At 40.6% G+C, this 23315-nt stretch overlaps 1 protein-coding gene across 3 annotated transcripts in view; it reads right to left on the minus strand.

Moving 5' to 3' along the window:
* Positions 1 to 23315, minus strand: part of LOC137657468 (eukaryotic elongation factor 2 kinase-like) — a 68164-nt gene that overhangs the window by 26673 nt on the left and 18176 nt on the right. For all 3 annotated transcript variants that reach the window (XM_068391818.1, XM_068391825.1, XM_068391810.1), the window contains exons 3-10: positions 21370 to 21514; positions 17345 to 17517; positions 16424 to 16541; positions 15677 to 15730; positions 15341 to 15516; positions 13757 to 13836; positions 13411 to 13565; positions 5526 to 5699 (exon numbers count right to left, since the gene is read on the minus strand). In XM_068391818.1, the coding sequence (XP_068247919.1) occupies positions 5526 to 5699; positions 13411 to 13565; positions 13757 to 13836; positions 15341 to 15516; positions 15677 to 15730; positions 16424 to 16541; positions 17345 to 17517; positions 21370 to 21514 (1075 nt within the window). The remainder of the gene's footprint in view (positions 1 to 5525; positions 5700 to 13410; positions 13566 to 13756; positions 13837 to 15340; positions 15517 to 15676; positions 15731 to 16423; positions 16542 to 17344; positions 17518 to 21369; positions 21515 to 23315) is intronic.

The raw sequence follows: 23315 nt of genomic DNA on the forward strand, positions 1-23315 counted from the left end.
AACAGGGCATAAGACTCTTTCTAGTTCATTGCCTACGATCTCCGATAAGCTGGGAATATCGAAAGATTTAGGCCAAGGCCGAGAAGGCAGCTCATTTTTGGCTAGAAAACCAAGTTGCAGCGAACAAGTGGCTTTTTCTGACGAAAATCCGATGTTCTTTCTGAAGGCATGAATCTCACTGACTCTTTTAGCCGAGGCTAAGCATACAAGGAAAAGAGTCTTAAGAGTGAGATCTTTCAGGGAGGCTGATTGTAACGGCTCCAACCTGTCTGACATGAGGAATCTTAGTACCACGTCTAAATTCCATCCAGGGGTAGCCAAACGACGCTCCTTAGTGGTCTCAAAAGTCTTAAGGAGGTCTTGCAGATCTTTATGTTGGAAAGATCTAAGCCTCTATGCCGGAAGACCGATGCCAACATGCTTCTGTAGCCCTTGATAGTGGGAGCTGAAAGGGATCGTCCTTTTCTCAGGTATAAGAGAAAATCAGCTATTTGAGCTACAGAGGTACTGGTCGAGGATACAGAAACTGACTTGCACCAGTCTCGGAAGACTTTCCACTTCGATTGGTAGACTCTAATGGTAGACGCTCTCCTTGCTCTAGCAATCGCACTGGCTGCCTCCTTCGAAAAGCCTCTAGCTCTCGAGAGTCTTTCGATAGTCTGAAGGCAGTCAGACGAAGAGCGTGGAGGCTTTGGAGTACCTTCTTTACGTGTGGCTGACGTAGAAGGTCTACCCTTAGAGGAAGACTTCTGGGAACGTCTACTAACCATCGAAGTACCTCGGTGAACCATTCTCTCGCGGGCCAGAGGGGAGCAACTAACGTCAACCTTGTCACTTCGTGAGAGGCGAACTTCTGCAGTACCTTGTTGACAATCTTGAACGGTGGGAATGTGTAGAGATCCAGATGTGACCAATCTAGGAGGAAGGCATCTATATGTATTGCTGCTGGGTCCGGGACTGGAGAGCAAAAGATTGGAAGCCTCTTGGTCAGCGAGGTTGCAAAGAGATCTATGGTTGGTTGACCCCAAGTGGCCCAAATTCTCTTGCACACATCCTTGTGGAGGGTCCATTCGGTTGGAATTACTAGCCCTTTCCGACTGAGACAATCTGCTATGACGTTCAAGTCGCCTTGGATGAACCTCGTTACTAGGGAGATGTCTTGACCTTTTGACCAGATGAGCAGGTCCCTTGCGATCTCGTACAACGTCAGTAAGTGGGTACCTCCTTGTTTGGAGATGTACGCCAAGGCCGTGGTGTTGTCCGAGTTTACTTCCACCACTTTGCCTCGAAAGAGATACTCGAAGCTTTTCAAGGCCAGATGAACTGCCAACAGCTCCTTGCAGTTGATATGCATGCTCCTCTGACTCGAGTTGCACAGACTTGAGCATTCCCAACCGTCCAGTGTCGCGCCCCAGCCCAAGTCCGATGCGTCCGAGAAGAGAACGTGGTGGGGAGTCTGAACAGCCAGGGGAATACCCTCTCTTAGGTTGATATTGTCCTTCCACCAAGTCAGACAAGACTTTATCTTTCCGGAAATCGGGATCGAGACCGCTTCTAGCGTCCTGTCCTTTTTCCAGTGAAAAGCCAGATGATATTGAAGAGGACGGAGGTGTAGTCTTCCTAGTGATACAAACTGTTCCACGGATGACAGCGTCCCCACCAGACTCATCCACAGCCTGACTGAGCAGCGTTCCTTCTTCAGCATCTTCTGGATGGATAGCAGGGCTTGATCTATTCTGGGGGCTGATCGTCTTGTTGTTCAGCAACGTCCTCATCAGATAGTTCCTCATCCGAAAACTGATGAGGAAACGGCAACGGAGTGAGCAACGTCTGGCTCGCTGAGTCCGGTCGCACTGGTGCATGCGTGACGGAGCCGGACGCAACGTCATGGAACTGCTGCGCAGTCTGTGAACTGTCAACAACCATGGGTGCGCGAGGAAGCACAGCGTCCACTCGAGACTGTCTAGACCGTCTGGGTTGTGCAGTCAACACCATACCGGGTTGCTGAGGTTGACGCACCGCGTCAAAACAAGTCACCTCTGATGGTTGTTGAACGTCCTGAACGTCAACAACCACCTCCGAGCGTCGCTTAACGTCAACGTGCGGCTGGCAACCCACACTGGGTCGCATCGGTGGAGGAACCACCTCAACTGGTAGACGCGAGAAGGTTACCTCAGCGTCAACAGGACGCACAACCGACCGGTTGGAAGGTTGTTGGCCAGAAGGTTCAGCAGCAACCTTCTCCGCATTAAAGTCCTCTATCAAGGACGCAAGCTTGGACTGCATGTCTTGCAGCAAAGCCCATTTAGGGTCTACGGGAGCAGGTGCGGCAACAGACGGGGTTAGCGACTGAGGCGGTACCGCTTTCCATCCCTGAAAGCCTTGTTTATGCATGACATAATTGTACAGCAAAACTTCAAAGGCTCGAAAACAGCTGTGAAGTTGACCTGTAAAAAAACTTGGAGCGTCTCCTGGCCAGGCGCCAGGGAGAGTCTACGAGATTTGCGAAGTCTATCTGGGCAGAGGCAGGAACTCCCAAGCCGAGAACTTCTCTCGTGTCATATCAGACTCTCGCTCTATAAGCCAGTTTAAAAGAAGGGAAAGCAAAGGCTGTATCCCCCAAACTCCTCCTGGTGATAAACCAGTCGCCTAGCAAACGTAAAGCTCTCTAGGAGAGCGAGAGAGCACTAGCTTATAAACAACGGCTTCGAAGTAGCTAGGCCTAGTGTAAGCTCTGACGTTTAGGCGAACGAGGAGCAGCAGTTACAAAAAGATCCGGACAAAGATCCTTAAAAATCAGCATGATTTAATTAAAGTCCATAGAGGGCTAAGCAGCTTTAGGCTCCTCTCCGTCTGACAGAGTCCTCAAGGGAATATCAGTAGGAGGGGGAACAGCAACTTCCTCATCTAAAGGAACCTTGTCCGATAATAGCCGAGTCTCAAGCAAGGGAGAGACCTACCGTGGTGGCAATGCTTTACAAGCAGAGTCCACACACACTGGTGCATTAGTAGCGGACCAGGACGCAACGTCATGTAACTGCTTGACAGTCTGTGAACTGTCAACAACTGAACTGTCAACAACAACAGGTGCGTGAGGACGCACAGCGTCCACTCGAGACTGCTTTGACTGCCTAGACTGAGCAGTCAAAACAACTCTAGATTGCGGAGGTTGACGCACAGCGTCAAAACAAGTCAACTCCGATTGTTAGCGAACGTCCTGAACGTCAACAGGAGCATCAGCAAGTGGCCTAACGTCCAAATGTGGCTGAAAATCCACACGAGACCGCATCGAGTGTGGTTCTAAACAACCTGATTGACGTGACTTAGCTACGCCAACGTCAACAGGATGCACAAAGGAACGTTAGGTTGGCTGAAAGCCAAGATATCGATGAGATAAACAGCTAGGCTCAACGGACTAATCGGCAGAATAGTCTTCCATAAGGGAGGCAAGCATATTCTGCATGTCTTGCCGTACAACCCATTAAGGATCAACGGAAATGGTTGCGGTAAGAGACGAGGGTAACGTCTGTGACCGCAACACTTTGCCAACAAAAAAGACTCTCGGAGTCTGTGTTACGCTTTTGTTAGGCGGCGAGCAGTTTTCCGATGACTGCATAGGGTCAGAGCTGTCCTAATGGCTGCAACCAGGACGCTGGACCTGTCCTGAAAGGACTGACTTTCGCTTAAGGGCCTCGAAACCTTGTGACAGGTTTCTTATGCGAAAAGCCTTCGGATGACGAGGAGAAAATTGTCTCTCTCACCTTATGGTAGGGGAGATCTTGGTAAGATACACCCGATACCATAGAGGGAAACGTCTGTTCGCTGATCAAGGCCTCTCGAACCCATAAGTCGTACGACATTACTTCTCCCCTGGGCTTGGGAGCTTGCAAGAGGTCCCGGACTAGGTGAACGACAGGCACGAACAGACGAACCCTCGGACGCAACACTGTAACACTTTGCGCAATATCACTTTATCACTACGATTTTCTGTTTTGCACTTATTTCACTGAAATCGAAACTTTTACTGATTTCTACCTGAAGCACGCAATTCTACCCTCATCAAAAGGTAGTAAATGCGAAATCAGTCGTATAATGCAAGCACATTAATACCAGCAAAAAAAAAAAAAAAACAGTACAGTAAACATCTTTTAAGATAAAAAAATTCAGTGGTTGGGGAAGAGAATAAACACTAGTTCATTCAAAACTACGTTTTCAATCTCTCACCGTACATTGCCTGGGGACGAGAATAAAACTAAAAACGTTTTATCCTTACTCCCCGTACAGAGACTAGGGACGAGAGTAACTCGAGAACAACGTTACCCGCTTGAACGGAACGTTTTCTCTCCTCTCTCTCCCTCCGTCTCTATCTCTCTCTCTCTTTCTCTCTTGATTTCGCACCTAAGAGAAGAGCCCAATTACGTTTCGTCAAAAAAACATGTTATTTGACCAAAGGAAAAAACTGTAAAAAGTTCCTTTAAAATAGAATTTAAAACATTTAAGCTTTGAAAGAAGAATGAACAAAACGTCAGAATCGATTTACTCTTTCTGCAAAGTGAAACCGTGATACACTCTCTCTCTATCGTAATGATAGAGCGCAAACTGCGTAGCATAAATAAACTAAACGTTAGTTCATCTTTGAAAACAGTACGAAGACTATTCAAAGAAATTCTTTCATAAAATATTTCATTTAAAAAGTTTTAAATCATTAGCTCTATAAAAGCTATTTACGATTGAAAGGGCTCAACGTTGATTAACTTCGGTTTCCAAGTTAGGACCGCCTACTCTCAGGAAAGGTCGCATATAAACAAAACATTAAATTATTTTTTTTTTTTTTTTATGTTTATTATAAATGGAAAGTTAATCGAAGAGGCCTAATAAAGGCGGTGAGATATAAAATATATAGAGGAAAATCTATAATTAATTTATAACGTGATAAAAGCCTAAACACACTTCCGTCTAAGGGAAGGGTTGGCCATTTAAAAGTCAAAGAAAGTCCATACTCTCTTTGTCACCAAAAATTAAATCTATCCAAAACGAGTTCAAGATTTAAGATGTAGATAAAACACCTGCACTGCGAAAGCTCAAACCAAAATGAAGTACTTCACCAAATATGTTGAGAAAACTCCAGGTTCTACAGAGAGTAAAAGTACGTCTTGTCGACACGTCGACAGAGAAGAAATTGAGTCTTTGTTTACATGGAGTATGGTATCTGGCCGACAGTTGGTGCTGATGGGCACACCCGCAACCTGTATAGCGATCGCTGGCGAGTTTTTTGTACAGTTTTTTGTCTGTCGAGCAACAGAGTTGCAGCTATATATTCAACGGCTAAGTTAAATATTTAAAAATATATTAATTAATTCTTAAGTCTATACTTACCTTCGAATCATAAGCCATCAATATAGGAGTGTGCTCACTCTGACTGATAAAGAAAAATACTTGTAAAACATAGGCTTGTACTTCATATAAAGATGCATAATAGTAGAAATATATTGAAAAAATAATTTAAAAAAGTATCGTTTCCTTACGTAAGACTCTACGGAGCTAATAGATGTCAGCTTTATCCTTGGCTTATCATCTCCAGATGCGTAGCCAGAGGAGAGGGAGCGTGTTCGCAGATATTCTTGAATACTTTTTGTTTCATCTCCAATAGGAGTCACAACCATTTCTTCAGTTCCTCGGACAATAGTCTTTGCAGACGCCTGAAAATAAAAAGGCAAAAGGCTGTAAGGTAAAAGAAATACTAATACCTTTGTGGATAAAAAGTTTCTCATAAATCAGTGCTTTATTGTTTACTTTATCCTCTTTAACCATAAATATTCGTAATGCAAGGTAACAAGAATTCAACTTCTACTTAGTCAATTCTTGGAGAACATTTATCAATATCGTTGTTACCAATTAAGATACCCAGGTCACTGAGTTCACATTATAAACTCATAGGGATGGCAGCTAATTAGGGTTTACTCATAATAAATATATCAAGATATTACTTAGAAAAATGATATTTTAATTATAAAATAAATTTTTGAATATACTTACCCGGTGAATATATAATAGCTGCTACTCAGCGGCTCGACAGAACACACACTCAAAAAACTCGCGAGCGATCGCTATGAAGGTTGCGGGTGTGCCCACCAGCGCCAACTATCGGCCAGATACCACTCTTGCATGTAAACAAACCCTTCAATTCTTCTCGTCCCGCTGCGTCTCTATTGGGGAGGAAGGGAGGGCCTTTAATTTATATATTCCCCGGGTAAGTATACTCAAAAATTTATTTTAAAATTAAAATATAATTTTTAAATATTTAACTTAGCCGGTGAATATATAATAGCTGATTCACACCCAAGGCGGTGGGTAGAGACCAGAGTTAATTAAGTTTACAGCGTATAAGCTAAGAGTTTTTGACAGTTATCAATATAACAAAACCAAAATATATAGGTAGGCTACCTGGTAAGGAAGTTGACTTAGACGATTACTCTGCCTTGTAAGTCTGTCTTCCTCACGAAGCCCAGCGATCCTCTTAGGATGCTGAAAGACTCCCAGGAGCTGAAGTATAAAGGGTTGCAACCCATACTAACAGGACCTCATCAAACCCCTAATCTGGGCGCTCTCAAGAAATGACTTTGACCACCCGCCAAATCAACAAGGATGCGAAAGGCTTCTTAGCCTTCCGTACAGCCCAAAAAACAATATTAAAAAACATTTCAAGAGACAGATTAAAAAGGATATTGGAATTAGGGTAATGTAGTGGTAGAACCCTCACCCAACTACTGCACTCGCTGCAACGAATGGACCCAGTGTGTAGCAGTCCTCGTAAAGAGTCTGGACATCTTTTAAATAAAAAGACGCGAACACTGACTTGCTTCTCCAAAAAGTCGCGTCCATAATACTTTGCAGAGATTTATTTTGCTTGAAGGCCACGGAGGTTGCTATAGCTCTAACTTCGTGTGTCTTAACCTTAAGCAAACATCGGTCTTTCTCATTCAAGTGAGAATGAGCTTCTCGTATTAAAAAATCTGATAAAATATGACAAAGCATTCTTTGACATAGGCAATGATGGTTTCTTAACTGAGCACCATAATGCCTCAGATTTACCTCGTAATGACTTAGTACGAGCTAAATAGAACTTGAGAGCTCTAACAGGACATAATACTCTTTCCAGTTCGTTGCCTATGATCTCTGATAAGCAAGGAATATCGAAAGATTTAGGCCAAGGACGAGAAGGCAGTTCATTTTTGGCCAGGAAACCAAGTTGAAGTGAACAAGTGGCTTTTTCTGTAGAAAAAAACGATGTTCTTACTGAAGGCATGAAGTTCACTGACCCTTTTAGCCGAAGCCAAGCACACTAGGAAAAGTGTCTTGAGGGTGAGATCCTTCAGGGAGGCTGAATGTAATGGCTCAAACCTGTCTGACATGAGGAACCTTATGACCACGTCTAAGTTCCATCCAGGATTTGCCAAACGACGTTCCTTAGAGGTCTCGAAAGACTTAAGGAGATCTTGGAGATCTTTATTGTTGGAAAGATCTAAGCCTCTATGTCGAAAGACCGAAGCCAACATGTTCCTGTAGCCCTTAATCGTGGGAGCTGAAAGGGAGCGAACCTTTCTCAGATGTAAAAGAAAATCTGCGATTTGGGCTACAGAGGTACTGGACGAGGACACAGATGCTGACTTGCACCAGTCTCAAAAGACTTCCCACTTCGACTGGTATACTCTAATGGTAGAAGCTCTCCTCGCTCTTGCAATCGCACTGGCTGCCTCCTTCGAAAAGCCTCGAGCTCTTGAGAGTCTTTCGATAGTCTGAAGGAAGTCAGACGAAGAGCGGGGAGGCTTTGATGGACATTCTTTACGTGGGGCTGACGTAAGAGATCTACTCTTAGAGGAAGACTTCTTGGAAAGTCTACCAGCCATTGAAGTACCTCGGTGAACCACTCTTTCGCGGGCCAGAGGGTAGCAACCAACGTCAACCTTGTCCCTTCGTGAGAGGCGAACTTCTGCAGTACCTTGTTGACTATCTTGAATGGTGGGAATGCATATAAGTCCAGAAGAGACCAATCCAGTAGAAACGCGTCTATGTGGATTGCTTCTGTATCTAGGACTGGAGAGCAATAGATTGGTAACCTTTTGGTCAACGAGGAGGCAAAGAGGTCTATGGTGGGTTGACCCCAAGTAGCCCAAAGACTCTTGCCCACGTCCTTGTGGAGGGTCCATTCCGTGGGTATCACCTCACCCCTCCGACTGAGACAGTCTGCCAAGACGTTCAAGTCCCCCTGGATGAATCTCGTCAACAGGGAGATGCCTCGATTTCTTGACCATAAGAGAAGGTCCCTTGCGATCTCGAGCAGCGTGAAGGAGTTTGTGCCTCCTTGCTTGGAGATGTACGCCAAAGTTGTGGTGTTGTCTGAGTTGACCTCTACCACTTAGTTTCGAAGAAGCTTTCGAATATCATCAAGGCCAAGTGGACTGCTAATAGCTCCTTGCTGTTGATGTACATGCTCTTCTGACTTGAGGTCCACAGACCCGAGCATTCCCGACCGTCCAGGGTCGCACCCCAACCCAAATCCGACGCGTCTGAGAACAACACGTGGTTTGGGTTCTTGACTGCTAGGGATAGTCCCTCTCTCAGACTGATATTGCTGTCCCACCATTTCAGGCATGCCTTTACTGGTTCGGAGACTGGGAATGATACCGTCTCTAACGTCTTGTCCTAGTTCCAGTGAGAGGCTAGATGGAACCGGAGAGGCAGAAGGTGTAGTCTCCCTAGTGAGACAAACTGCTCCAGGGATGAGAGAGTCCTTACGAGACTGTTCCAACTCCTGACTGAACAAACGTTTTCTTTTCAGCATTAGTTGGACTTCGAGCAGGGCTTGTTCTATTCGGTGGCAGACGGAAGAGCCCGAAAAAACTGGACTGCGAATCTCCATCCCCAAATATAGAATAATCTGGGATGGGATCAGTTGGGACTTTTAGGTTGACCAAAAGTCCCAACTCCCTGGCCAGACTCAACGTCCAATGTAGATCCTGCAGACAGCGAAGACTGGACGATGCTCTGAGAAGCCAGTCGTCCAAGTACAGGGAGGCTCGGATCCCCGATAGATGGAGGGATTTTGCCACATTCCTCATGAGCCTCGTAAACACGAGAGGAGCAGGACTGAGGCCAAAGCACAGGGCTCGAAACTGGTACCCCACATTCCTGTAAACAAACCTCAGAAACGGTTGGGAATCCGGGTGTATAGGAATGTGGAAGTATGCCTCCTGAAGGTCGAGAGAGACCATCCAGTCGCCTTCCATAAATGCTGTCAAGACAGCCTGGTAGACTTCATCGTGAAGTTTGTCTTGACAATGAACACATTGAGCGCACTTGCCTCTTACGTACTCCTGCAGTGAACATGGCTGCCAGATCATTGGAGCCATCCCTGAGGGACTTGTTCCTGCAGAGAATGTGGCTGTCAGATCATTGGAGCCATCCCTGAAAGCCTTGTTTATGCATGACATAATTGTACAGCAAAACTTCAAACGCTCGAAAGTAGCTCTGAAGTCGACCATAAAATCTTGGAGCGTCTCATGGCCAGGCGCCAGGGAGAGTCTGAGGTTTGAGAAGTCTATCTGGGCAGAGGCAGGAACTCCCAAGCCGAGAACTTCTCTCGTGTCATATCAGACTCTCGCTCTATAAGCCAGCTTAAAAGTAGGGAAAGCAAAGGCTGTATCCCCCAAACTCCTCCTGGTGATAAACCAGTCGCCTAGCAAACGTAAAGCTCTCTTAGAAGAGCGAGAGAGCACTAGCTTATAAAACAACGGCTTCGAAGTAGCTAGGCCTAGTGTAAGCTCTGACGTTTAGGCGAACGAGGAGCAGCAGTTACAAAAAGATCCGGACAAAGATCCTTAAAAATCAGCATGATTTATTTTAAGTCCATAGAGGGCTAAGCAGCTTTAGGCTCCTCTCCGTCTGACAGAGTCCTCAAGGGAATATCAGTAGGAGGGGGAACAGCAACTTCCTCATCTGAAGGAACCTTGTCCGACAATAGTCGAGTCTCAAGCAAGGGAGAGACCTACCGTGGTGGCAATGCTTTACAAGCAGAGTCCACACGCACTGGTGCATTAGTAGCGGACCAGGACGCAACGTCATGTAACTGCTTAACAGTCTGTGAACTGTCAACAACAACAGGTGCGGGAGGACGCTCGGCGTCCACTCGAGACTGTTTTGACGGCCTAGTCTGAGCAGTCAAAACAACTCTAGACTGCGGTAATTGACGCTCAGCGTCAAAACAAGTCAACTCCGCTGGTTGGCGAACGTCCTGAACGTCAACAGGAGCATTAGGAAGCGGCCTAACGTCCAAATGCGGCTGAAAATCAACACGTGACCGCATCGAGTGAGGCTCTACATATCGTGACTGACGTGACTTAGCTACGCCAACGTCAACAGGACGCACAAAGGTTCGTTTGGGCGGCTGAAGGCCAGGATCTCGATGAGATAAACGGCTAGGATCAACGTGAACCTTATCGGCAGAATAATCTTCCATAAGAGAGGCAAGCTTATTCTGCACGTCTTGCCGTACAACCCATTTAGGATCAACGGGAATGGTTGCGGTAAGAGACGAGGGTAACGTCAGTGACTGCAAAACCTTGCCTACAAAAAGACTCTCGGAGCCTGTGTTACGCTTTTGTTTAGGCGGCGAGCAGTCTTCCGATGACTGCATAGGGTCAGAGCTGTCCTAATAGTTAAAACCTGGACGCTGGACCTGTCCTGAAAGGACTGACTTTCGCTTAAAGGGCCTCGAAACCTTGTTCCACGGTTTCTTATGCGAAAAGCCTTCGAATGACGAGGAGAAAATCGTCTCTCTCGCCTTATGGTAGGGGTGATCTTGGTGAGATACGCCTGATACCATAGAGGGAACGTCTGTTCGCTGATCAAGGCCTCTCGAACCCATAAGTCGTACGACATTACTTCTCCCCTGGTCTTGGGAGCTTGCAAGAGGTCCCGGACTAGGCGAACGACAGGCACGAACAGACAAACCCTCGGTCGCAACACTGATAACACTTTGCACAATATCACTTTATCACTACGATTTTCTGTTTTGCACTTATTTCACTGAAATCGAATTTTTTAACAATTCACATTAGGTATGAATAAAACTGATTTCTACCTGAAGCACGCAATTCTACCCTCATCAAAAGGTTATAATTGCGAAATCAGTCGTATAATGTAAGCACATTAATACAAGCAAAAAACAGTAAACATATTTTAAGATAAAAAAAATCAGTGGCTGGGAAAGAGACTAAACACTAGTTCATTCAAAACTACGTTTTCAATCTCTCACCGTACAGTGCCTTGGGACGAGAGTAACTCGAGAACAACGTTACTCGCTTGGGACGAGAATAAAGATCGGAACGTTCTCTCTCCTCTCTCTCTCTCCGTCTCTATCTCTCTCTCTCTTGATTTCGCACCGAAGAGAAGAGCCCACTTACGTTTCGTCAATAAACAGGTTATTTGACCAAAGGAAAAAACTGAAAGGTTTTTCAATTAAAAAGTTCCTTTAAAATAGAATTTAAAACATTTAAGCTTTGAAAGAAGAATGAACAAAACGTCAGAATCGATTTACTCTTTCTGCAAAGTGAAACCGTGATACTCTCTCTCTCTATCGTAACGATAGAGCGCAAACTGCGTAGCATAAATAAACTAAACGTTAGTTCATCTTTGAAACAGTACGAAGACTATTCAAAGAAAATCTTTCATAAAATATCTACTAAAAAATATTCATTTAATAAGTTTTAAATCATTAGCTCTGTAAAAGTTATTTACGATTGAAAGGGCTCAACGTTGTTTAACTTCGGTTTCCAAGTTAGGACCGCCTACTCTCAGGAAAGGTCGCATATAAACAAATCATTAAAATTTATCTTGATGTTTATTATAAATGGAAAGCTAATCGAAGAGGCCTAATAAAGGCGGTTGAGATATAAAATATATAGAGGAAAATCTATAATTAATTTATAACGTGATAAGATAATTGCTAAAAGCCTAAAACATACTTCCGTACTAAGGGAAGGGTCGGCCATTTAAAAGTCAAAGAAAGACCAAAAAACAATCCAAAGTCATCAAAAATTAAATCTATCCAAAAACGAGTTCAAGATTTAAGTTGAAGATAAAACACCTGCACTGCGAAAGCTCAAACCAAAATGAAGTACTTCACCAAATATGTTGAGAAAACTCCAGGTTCTACAGCGAGTAATGATACGTCTTGTCGTCAAGGTCGACAGAGAAGAATTGAAGGGTTTGTTTACATGCAAGAGTGGTATCTGGCTGATAGTTGGCGCTGGTGGGCACACCCGCAACCTTCATAGCGATCGCTCGCGAGTTTTTTGAGTGTGTTTTTTGTCGAGCCGCTGAGTAGCAGCTATTATATATTCACCGGCTAAGTTAAATATTTAAAATTATAACTTGCACTTCAAACCATTAGCTAAATTTTTAAAGGGTTTTTTTCTGAGATTAAGTTGAAATTTTGTATTTCTTATTGCCAGATTTATTATTCCACAAATTGTGCTATGTAATAAGATGATAGCTTTAATATTGAATTCAGTGCAAAGTCTGAATTAATTGGATGACTATAATGTTTTTGGAAGAAACCGCTGTAAATTTCATACTGAAAATCAAAAGAACACCCAACACTAAAATATCAAAAGAAATTATTAGTTTTCTAAAAACAGGTCTCGGTAGCACTCCTTATAACTGCATAGTAGTGTTTCTTTCTGCATTTTACACTCCATGTATCCTTTGGGTCCCTTCCTACTTTGCTGTCTACTCTCTTCACCTCGTCGTATTCTAATTCTAACCATTTATTTAAAATAATCTCTCAAGGTGAGACCTATCACAGATTATATATGTGATAAAAAGGGTCACAAAACTAATAAAAAATAATGCTAAAATGATGATGATAACAATTATCATCCTTAAATCTTTAAAACTTTCATATGATTGGAATAAAAAAAAGACAACCAATGACTAACAGTCATAGGTTGTCTTTTTCTTGATATCTTCATTTTAGTTTGATACTCCTAATACTCATTAAAGAAAGTAAACAGTAAATAATAGATATCCACAAAACACATATGACATTGCAATATTTCTTTGGGGTATGAAAATTTGCAGACCATAAACTGTGAGTCCCAGAACATGATACTTAACCCCACCTTGACAATGTTGAGACTGGGACCCCACGAAGCCATGAATAATTTTTTTTAACACTAACCAAAATCTAAGTGTATAACTAGAATGAATTACCTAAAAAATTAAGAAATCTATTGTATTAAACAAATTGTCAACAGCAAGTTTTTGTGACCAAAAATATGAGTAACGAAATTGAACCCAAAGTCTGATTATGAATCGTTTGCAAAAAAAAAAAAAAAAGTGACATCTTACCAACAAGTCGGCAACTTTTTTCGATGCTTCAAGTTCACTGGGAGCTAAATCAAAAGGTGTTAGACACAGGCTTTGGCAAATGGAATTGCACCGATGAGAGTGAAGGAATAATGCCATACCTCGCGTTCCAAGATTACCGTCGCCATAGTCGTCGCCTATAATCAAAATAAAAAACAAACAAGATATTCAAGAGTACTGTATTACAGAAACAATTTGAGGCTTTTCAGATGCTGATGCACTGAACGGTGCATCAAAAGCTGAAATGCCTCTTGAAAAGGTAAAGTTAAATATTATTTTCTTAAACCCATCAAGGATATGTATAGCACTACTACAATAAGATACTAACCTCTACTGGTATGTATTTGTGGATCTGTATAAAGATCCCCAACTCCTTGAATGTCTACAACAATCATTGAGTGGCCAGACCTGGGGATTACAGATGGGTAAAGTAAATACATTACAGTACTGCAAATGTAAAATTACGTACTGTACTTCCACTGTGTACTCTATCTTATCTAGACATTTGTTTTAAGGCTACCACTCAAAATGACTTATTTTCATTAACATTCTCGTAGTATAAGTACATACATACATACATATACCATGGCACTCCCCCCAATTTTGGGGGGTCGTCGACATCAAACAAATAAAACAGAAAAGGGGACCTCTCCTCTCTACGTTCCTCCCAGCCCGAGTTCAGCTGATAATGCTAGGGGTGCCGCAGCCCACCCTCCCACATTATCCACCACAGATGAAGCTTCATAATGCTGAATCCCCTACTGCTGCTGCCTTTGCGGTCTTCCAAGGCACCAGAGGAAGCAGCAGAGCCTACCGGAACCGAGTCACAATCGCTCGCCATTCATTCCTATTTCTAGCACGCTCTCTTGCCTCTCTCACATCTATCCTCCTATCACCCAGAGCTTCCTACACTCCATCCATCAACCCAAACCTTGGCCTTCCTCTTGTACTTCTCCCATCAACTCTTGCATTCATCACCTTCTTTAGCAGACAGCCATTTTCCATTCTCTCAACATGGCCAAACCACCTCATCACATTCATATCCACTCTAGCTGCTAACTCATTTCTTACACCCGTTCTCACCCTCACTACTTCGTTCCTAACCCTATCTACTCCGAGATACACCAGCCATACTCCTTAGACATTTCAATTTCTGTCTCTCCGTCACTTTCATTCCCCACAACTCCGATCCATACGTCACAGTTGGTACAATCACTTTCTCATACAGAACTCTCTTTACATTCATGCCCAATCCTCTATTTTTTACTACTCCCTTAACTGCCCCCAACACTTTGCATCCTTCCCTCACTCTCTGACGTACATCTACTTCCACTCCACCATTTGCTGCAACAACAGACCCCAAGTACTTAAAACTGATCCACCTCCTCAAGTAACTCTCCATTCAACATGACATTCAACCTTGCACCACCTTCCCTTCTCGTACATCTCATAACCTTACTCTTACCCACATTAACTCTCAACTTCCTTCTCTCACACACCCTTCCAAATTCTGTCACTAATCGGCCAAGCTTCTCTTCCGCGTCTACAACCAGTACAGTATCATCCGCAAACAACTGATTTACCTCCCATTCATGGTCATTCTCGTCTACCAGTTTCGATCCTCATCCAAGCACTCGTAGTCTAAGTAGTACTTTTAATTGATTTAGGACAATCCTATGGGATTTCCATACTTGATTATTATGAGACTCATAGACAGGGGAATCATTTGGAATTGCTATAAAAGAAAACAGCTTGACCATTTTGAATGATCAAAATAACAGATGTTGCTTCTAAATTTATGAAAAACTATTTAGACATCATATTACGCTAACTTGACAGGCTAGAAAACAACTGAACCAATAAAATATCTAAAATTTACTAACACTAAAAGAAAATAAAAGCAATTTAATACCTCTCAAATGTGAAGTGAGAGAAGGCTTGAGGTGTCATTCGAATTGCATCCGACTTGACAAAACCAGAGTTTGAATTATATTTAACATAGTTTCCCTCGATGAAATGCTCCAGATGATAAAGGGGACTTCCTTCTCTATCTATCATTTCTAATACAGCCATCTGAAAGATATCCACCTGAAAGGAAATAAATTTAGTCAAAGAGGAAACGGATGCTTTTAAAAACGCTAAGCCCATATCAATTTGGATGTTATTGAACAGATAAAAGGAGCTTATGAACACAAAATTTATTCTATTGGGTTTGTATTCTTGCCACTCATATAGCCTATATGAATACCTTTTTTGGTGGATTGTGTCTATTAAATTCTTCTCCCCACAGCTTTGCATCCATCTGTAAAGTAAAATAACGCCAAGTTATGTCAGTTGATATCAAAGATAAAACTTTTTACAACTAGGCTAATACAAAAATAAAAAGATATCTACAGAAAATTACAGTCATACACCTCCATACATCGTTAACTGGTTCCATGAGACCCAACATATGGCGATTTTTGACGTAGGTCGGATTTTACCCCTACAGAGCGAAACGTATAATCCCTACACACACAATAAAAATGATAAGGCTCACACAATTTGCTGCTACCAAAGGCTTACACAATATATATGAGAGAGAGAGAGAGAGAGAGAGAGAGAGAGAGAGAGAGAGAGAGAGAGAGAGAGAGAGAGAGAGAGAGAGAGATTATCAATGCAAATATCTGGATGTTGAGGAGCAACTGTGCTCTACTCTCAATCATACTTTGAGTTTTGTCAGGGTTCAACTTCACCAGAAGAACTCACGATACAACCTAGGCTCCCTACCACTTATCGCCAGAGGGCTCCATTCCTTTGTTAAGGGCATGTATTTGTTGAAACAAAAAGAAATGGGAAAATATTTTCATTTAAAAAATTTTACAGGTGTGTGTCGATTAAATCAGGCTTCTGGAAAAAAGCACTATGAATATCAGGGGAAATTCATAACAATGAATATATACACAGCATTTTTACTCATGATACTGACATGATTTGACCCGCTAAAGGTACAGACCTGCAATCTCACATCCTCAAAGTATGTAGAACGAGGGGTGTCCTCATCCATGTATCTTTTTCCCACATAGTTGTGAGCACGAACCCAGTCATCCTTCTGGAAATTGCTCAGCTTTTTCCTGTTTAAAGAAGAGAGATATAAGTACAGAATGATCTATGAACAAAACAAAAGAGAACTTTCTGTAATACTGTATATGAATAAACAAAGACCTTGAAACCAAGTCTTAGTTGCAAATCAACCACCAGTAATCTAGAAAATGAATTGCAGATATTTTCATAACTGTTTTCTGTGACCAGTAGCTGCTGAATAATTTTTATGAAATTCTGACATTTCCATAAAGTGAAATATTGCAGAATGAATAAATAAATTGTATCATAAAGCTGACAATGTGATAAATTGCTCAAAAGTATCTAATTAGAAGAAACTTTATAATGTACGATGAGGTACAGTACAGAAAAGTTAAGAAAGAAACGGGCTTCCACAATGAGAATTTCAGTAACATGGCCTTGTCTGCTTTAAAAACAAGAGAGTAGAGTAACACTTACTGTTAAGTCTATTCTTATTTTCCTCCCTATTTTTACCTACAATAACTTCCAACTATATCATGAGTCCTTCAGAGAGCTGAAGTTCCAAAATACAACCTAAGGCACTGCAGCATTCAACCCCTGTCACAAAATGACAAAATAGCCTGGTCCAGTATAGGATACAGAAATTTCTTTAAATTTTCTATCAATATAAAATCCTAGACTTTCGTACACACGTGAACAAATTTACTTTTCAGTACTGTATTACTTTTACTGAAATTTACCATGATTCACAAGTATATCCCTACATTTCTTCCAACAATTGAAATGACTTACAAATTGAAGCATATAACTATTATAACCCTCTCATTAACAACAAAATCAAGTCATTACTCACAAGCGATAGCACTCTCTCATAGCTCCATGGTTGAAAGGTTGCTCTTCCATTTTAACAGCTACTTCATCAACAACCCAACGCTGACGTTTAGCATTATAGCGGTGTCTTTTGGCCCTTTCTGTCTTGTATGTATCAAGATGGAATTTCTCCCAAGGATCACCCAAGTTGCGAGCCTACAAAAAACAATGATGAATTACCTAAATATTCATAATACTGTAGATTACAAAATGTACAATTTATATAAAAATAAGTTACATACATACATATATACTACATACATACATATATACTACATACTACATACATACTACCGCTAGAGAGTTATGGGGTCTTTTGACTGGCCAGACAGTACTACATTGGATCCTCCTCTCTGGTTACGGTTCATTTTCCCTTTGCCTACATACACACTGAATAGTCTGGCATATTCTTTACATATTCTCCTCTGTCCTCATACACCTGACAACACAGATTACCAAACAATTCTTCATCACCCAAGGGGTTACTGCACTGTAATTGTTCAGTGCCACTTTCCTCTTGGTAAGGGTAGAAGAGACTCTTTAGCTATGGTAAGCAGCTCTTCTAGGAGAAGGACACTCCAAAATCAAACCACTGTTCTCTAGTCTTGGGTAGTGCCATAGCCTCTGTACCATGGCCTTTCACTGTCTTGGGTTAGAGTTCTCTTGCTTGAGGGTACACTCGAGCACACTCTCCTATCTTATTTCTCTTCCTCTTGTTTTGTTAAAGTTTTTATAGTTTATATAGGAGATATTTATTGTTGTTACTCTTCTTAAAATATTTTATTTTCCTTTTTTCCTTTCCGCACTGAGCTATTTTCCCTGTTGGAGCCCCTGGGCTTATAGCATACTGCTTTTCCAACTAGGGTTGTAGCTTAGTAAGTAATAATAATAATAATAATAATAATAATATACCAAGGCACTTCCCCCAATTTTGGGGGATAGCCGACATCAAACAAATGAAACAAAAAAGGGGACATCTCCTCTCTATGTTCCTCGCAGCCTGACAAGGGACTCAACTGAGTTTGGCTGGTAAGTTAAAATAAGTTAAAACAAGACAAATTTTGCTGACTTCAAGGTCTTTTATGTATCAGAGAAATGTGGTACAAACAGAGTCATAGGACAACTGTCATACACACACTAGTACTATGCATAAATCACTTTCTTAACATTTGTTTTAAACTATAGGCAAGGCAACATAATTTGTGGAAGGAGAAAACTTCACATATGCTTAACAGCTTTGTAAGAAATACTTTTATTCCCAAAAATATAAAATTGTTTTATCAAAACCCCATCTATCACATCAATGCTTGAATTGCTGTTATGAGAAAGACAAACAGATTGAACTAGGAGACTGGAATCTGGAACCAAGGCTTTTTATCTCATATGTTTGTAGTAAAGGCCAAACACACTATGAGTGGTATGAGTGGAGCAACCCATTGTATGAGGTGAACTAATTGTCTTCATTCCAGATGGGAGTAATATCCTGGGTAACTTTACTTAAAACAGAAGATAATTCCAAATTATGTTTACAAGAAGACTGTAAATTCTTGGGATTGCATTTCCATCTACTTTACATCCGTATCAGACATCACCGTAGGCTCTCGGAAACATCAAAACATTTCTAACATTGGATTTTCTCTCTCCCTCTCTCACTAGATCCAGATATTCATCCAAGAGAGATTATAGAACTAGAAGAAGAAATAACCCCACACTTTTACAATATGTTTCGAAAGACAGCCAACGAAAGAAAGGCATCGCAAGGATGGAAACTGGTCAATGTTCCTCCAGTCTACAAGAAGGGATCATAAGAAGAACCTAGCAACTGCAGACCTGTGTGTCTAATTTCAGTACCTTGCAAAACTGTTTAACCAATTATAATAGATTCAATAGTAGAACATAAAGAGAAAAAATCTTCTGATAGACAGCCAACACGGTTTTAGACAAAGAAATCCTGTGTCACAAATCTTTTGGAATTTGTCCACAATACATTTAGCATTTATGACAAAAGCAGGGCAACAGACATCATATACCTAGATTTTCAAAAGGCTTTTGACAAAGTTCACTATAAAAAATTAATGGTTAAAATTAAGAGCAATAGGCATCACTGACAACCCAGCTGAATGGAACGAAGATTGGCTAACAAACGGAAAACAGAGAGTTGTAATCAATGGAGAAGCTTCAGAGTGGGCAACTGTTACAAGAGGAGTACCTCAAGGATCCGTCCTTGGCCCATTGCTATTTCTGATCTACATTAACAACGTACATTTAGGAATATCCAGTAGAATAGCCAAATTTGCCCACAATACTAACACGGGCATAAATGCTGTGAACTCAGAGGACGTAGAAGTGTTAAGAGAGGATCTAATGAAGCGAGGAGAATGGTCCAGAAAATGGCAAATACCTTTCAACTGTGGGAAATATAAAGTAATGCACATATGTTGTAGTAAACCTCAATCAGATTACTCACTGCTGGGTAATGAAATAAAAAGTGTGGACCAGGCGGAAGATCTCAGTATTATTATCTGCAAGGATTTGAAGTTCACCAAACAGAGCATAAAAGTTGAAAAGAAAGCACAAAAACTAATAGGGTACATAAAGAGGCAATTCAAATACAGAAATAAAGACACTGTACTAAAGCTGTACACATTACAAGTAAGACTGGAGTCCAGAGAAGGATATAGATAGACTGGAAGCAGTACAAGCTAGGGCCACCAAACTAGTTCCAACATTTAGGCAATTTGAATATAGACGGAAGACAGAACGTTTGATCTAAAAACTTGACTAAGGGGACAGTTAATAGAGGCATGCAAAATTCTTAAAGGAATAACAAATGTAGATAACAACAATCTATTCACGCTTAGCACAAATCAGTCCAGAGGTAACGGATACAAACTGGAATTGAAAAAATACAACATCACTCAGTGTGGTAATTTCTTTACATACAAAATAGCAAACACTTGAAATAGACTTCAGCGGATGTAGTAAACAGCAACACGGTAAACGAGTTTAAGACTAAGTTAGACAAGATCATAAGAACTTTCTAAATGCTTAAAGTAAATCGCTCTACTAAAGAGCAAATGGAGTCTCCACGGATGGACTAAGTCTTTGAGACATCCAAAATCCTTATAAAACTAACACACACACACTGTGTCGAGTTTAATAGTGTCCAAGCTCGATGAATCCCCTTGTACATACCAAGCCAGTGCCTTGCACGTTGATAAATTGGACTTAGAACAGGGAAGACAATATTTCTTTGGTATTTGTGTTGTACAAAATTCCCTGTTCTAACTTTTCATTAGAATAAACAGCACATGAATTCAAACTAGCTTCATTAAAAGAATTTTATACTTCATGCAAATGCTTTTCTGTTCACCAAGTTGACATAAATATCATTTTAAAGTTTACACTATTTCAGTTTTGCTTGCAAGTTGTTCTTCATTATTTACCTCAATTCATTCTAAATTTATCTATTTGGCTTATTCACTTCTCTATTTCTTTTTCCATAATGGACTACTTTCCCTATTAAGGCTCTAGGGGTCATATCACTCCTTTTCTAACTAGGATTTTAGCTTGACTATCAAAAATACTAATACCATGGAGGATATCTAGACAAACCAAGAGATAAATTCTTAGTTTGAGAATTGAGTTTCTTCACAGTCATCAGCAGCCATTGCTTAACCTTCCCTGGCCCTAACTTGGTAGAGAAGGGGCTTGGTCAGTAATCATATGCACTGTATATGAAATCAGTCTCTTGGGGATTGTCACTGTCCCTTGCCCCTGTGATTCATTAGCGATCTTTAAACTATTTAAAAGAGTATTCTGTTAAGGAGACAAGTGCAGTGCAATATGACAAAACCTAAGTCAATAGGTACCTTACTAAGCTGAGATATCGACACTCAATTATGTGAGTAATAAAACAGCAAATAAACTAAAAAATAAAAAACAATTATCCTGTATTCTTCTAATAAAAGAAACCTTAAATTACAATACTAAATCAGCAATACACACCTTCATAATTGCATTTTTCCACCTCATCTTTGCCAGAACTTCCTTACGAAGAGGACGATCTTTCTTCTTCTTTGATACCATACCAAATACAGCTGAGAAAAATCGATTACCACTTTCGTTGGGTAGCATATGTCCGCCATCCTCACTAGAAAAAAAGGCCAAAGTTTTAAGCAACTACATTACACAAATATCTACAGATTAACTAATACTCTAATCAGTTAAACCGTTTCCTAATTTAATTTCATTGATTCATTACACTGAGAATACTTAGGCCTAGTTACTTAGGCATTAAAGACACGCATTAAAGAGACAGAGATAAAACTCAACTAAAAAAACTGATCTCAAAAGTATACGTTTTCTGGACATTTCAAGTTATTTACTAATGTCTTATTGCTACTAAGGTAGTTGATAGATCAATCAAAGAAGCTGCTGTCGTTGACACACCAGCTTAAAATGAGCATATGAGATCTTAATCAGTCGTTGTTAAAGGATTTAAAATAGGCAAAAGTAAATATTGCACATATATAAAATTCCCTCTCTCCAACAGTACTTTAATCTTAACTCTCAATTTATCATCTTGATAAACAAGAGATATATAGCTTTTATTTTTTATTATGGAGTCATCTTAAATTTGACAGACATAACATTTGTACGGCACTTTTGAGACACCAGAGCTGACTGATGTGGACTAGGTAGTGACTTGAGGGTTCAAAAGATGTAAGAAAGTTGGACAATTTGATATTGCCCGAACACCCAGAAAGTTTCACATGCTTGTGTGTCAGGATATAAGAAAATTAGTGTGAGATGTACACTTTCATTGGCCCTTGAGATAGTAGCCATATGAATGAAGTTTTCAGCAATTCTGTTGAGTGTTACAGTACACAGAGCAGGATACACAAGCAATGATTTTAATGGATGCATGGACCTTTATTGGTGTGGTGATATTGTGATGCAACTTTTTTTATATAAGGAGTCACAATAATCAGTTTAATAAGTACCCTTACATTAAAAGGATTTCTAAAAGTAACAATAACAATAACAATATTATGGTGGTATTTCATAACTGTTTTAGTATATCGTATTAGTGTTATTTGTGATTAAGTTCATTGGATTGGAGATCAGCAACATTAATTTAATTATCTTTGTTGATTTTGGTAGAATTTAAGCTGTACGTGTATTTTGACAGTAAAATCGGGTGCAACAGTTGATCTATAATAGTATTGATGTAAAATTAAAGTACTAAAGAAGGTAAAACTGTGGTTACAATAATCAAATGTATGTGATTATATGTATACACATAGACAGTGAATAAATTATTTTCAATAAAAGCATTTGATTCTGGTCCATAATAGCCCCAAAACTCCATTACAATACTGCTGCTGAGGAAAGGAGTTAAAATGTCAGACAATAACTCCTCCAAACTCCTGGAAAGGCAGGTTAAACTAGAATATGAAGGTACAGAGCTGTTTATGTGAAACAAAGGGTCTGCACTCATATGAAAACCAGTAACTTGAACAGGATGAAGTTAGAAATACTGAAATTCCAAATTAACAGGGTCTTTGAAAGATGCTTGGGAAATGAAGTGTTCCATACATTCCAACTGCATGCTACTGGTAAATAATTAATAAAGATACATATCACAGAATGAGCTACACATGGGACTGAAAACGTCAGAGAATGCATATTCAGTAAAATCATTTACAGGTATTTCAAAATAACACTGTTACCTCTTCCCGGGCTCAGCTTCATTTTCTTCTCTGCAATACAATAGTTCTCAAAATAGTATGAATCCATCATAGTTTATTTACAATAGCAGAACTGGATAACAAATAATGATTTAAAGTCATGTAAAAGTGCAACTTCTTTGAATGAAAACATTAATTTTTCTAAGACTACTGAACTATAGACTTGAAGCTTATTGTCCTGACCCATGACAACAAACTGAT

The sequence above is a fragment of the Palaemon carinicauda genome, chromosome 1 (genome assembly GCF_036898095.1).
Source record: "Palaemon carinicauda isolate YSFRI2023 chromosome 1, ASM3689809v2, whole genome shotgun sequence".
NCBI classification, from domain to species: Eukaryota; Metazoa; Arthropoda; class Malacostraca; order Decapoda; family Palaemonidae; genus Palaemon; species Palaemon carinicauda.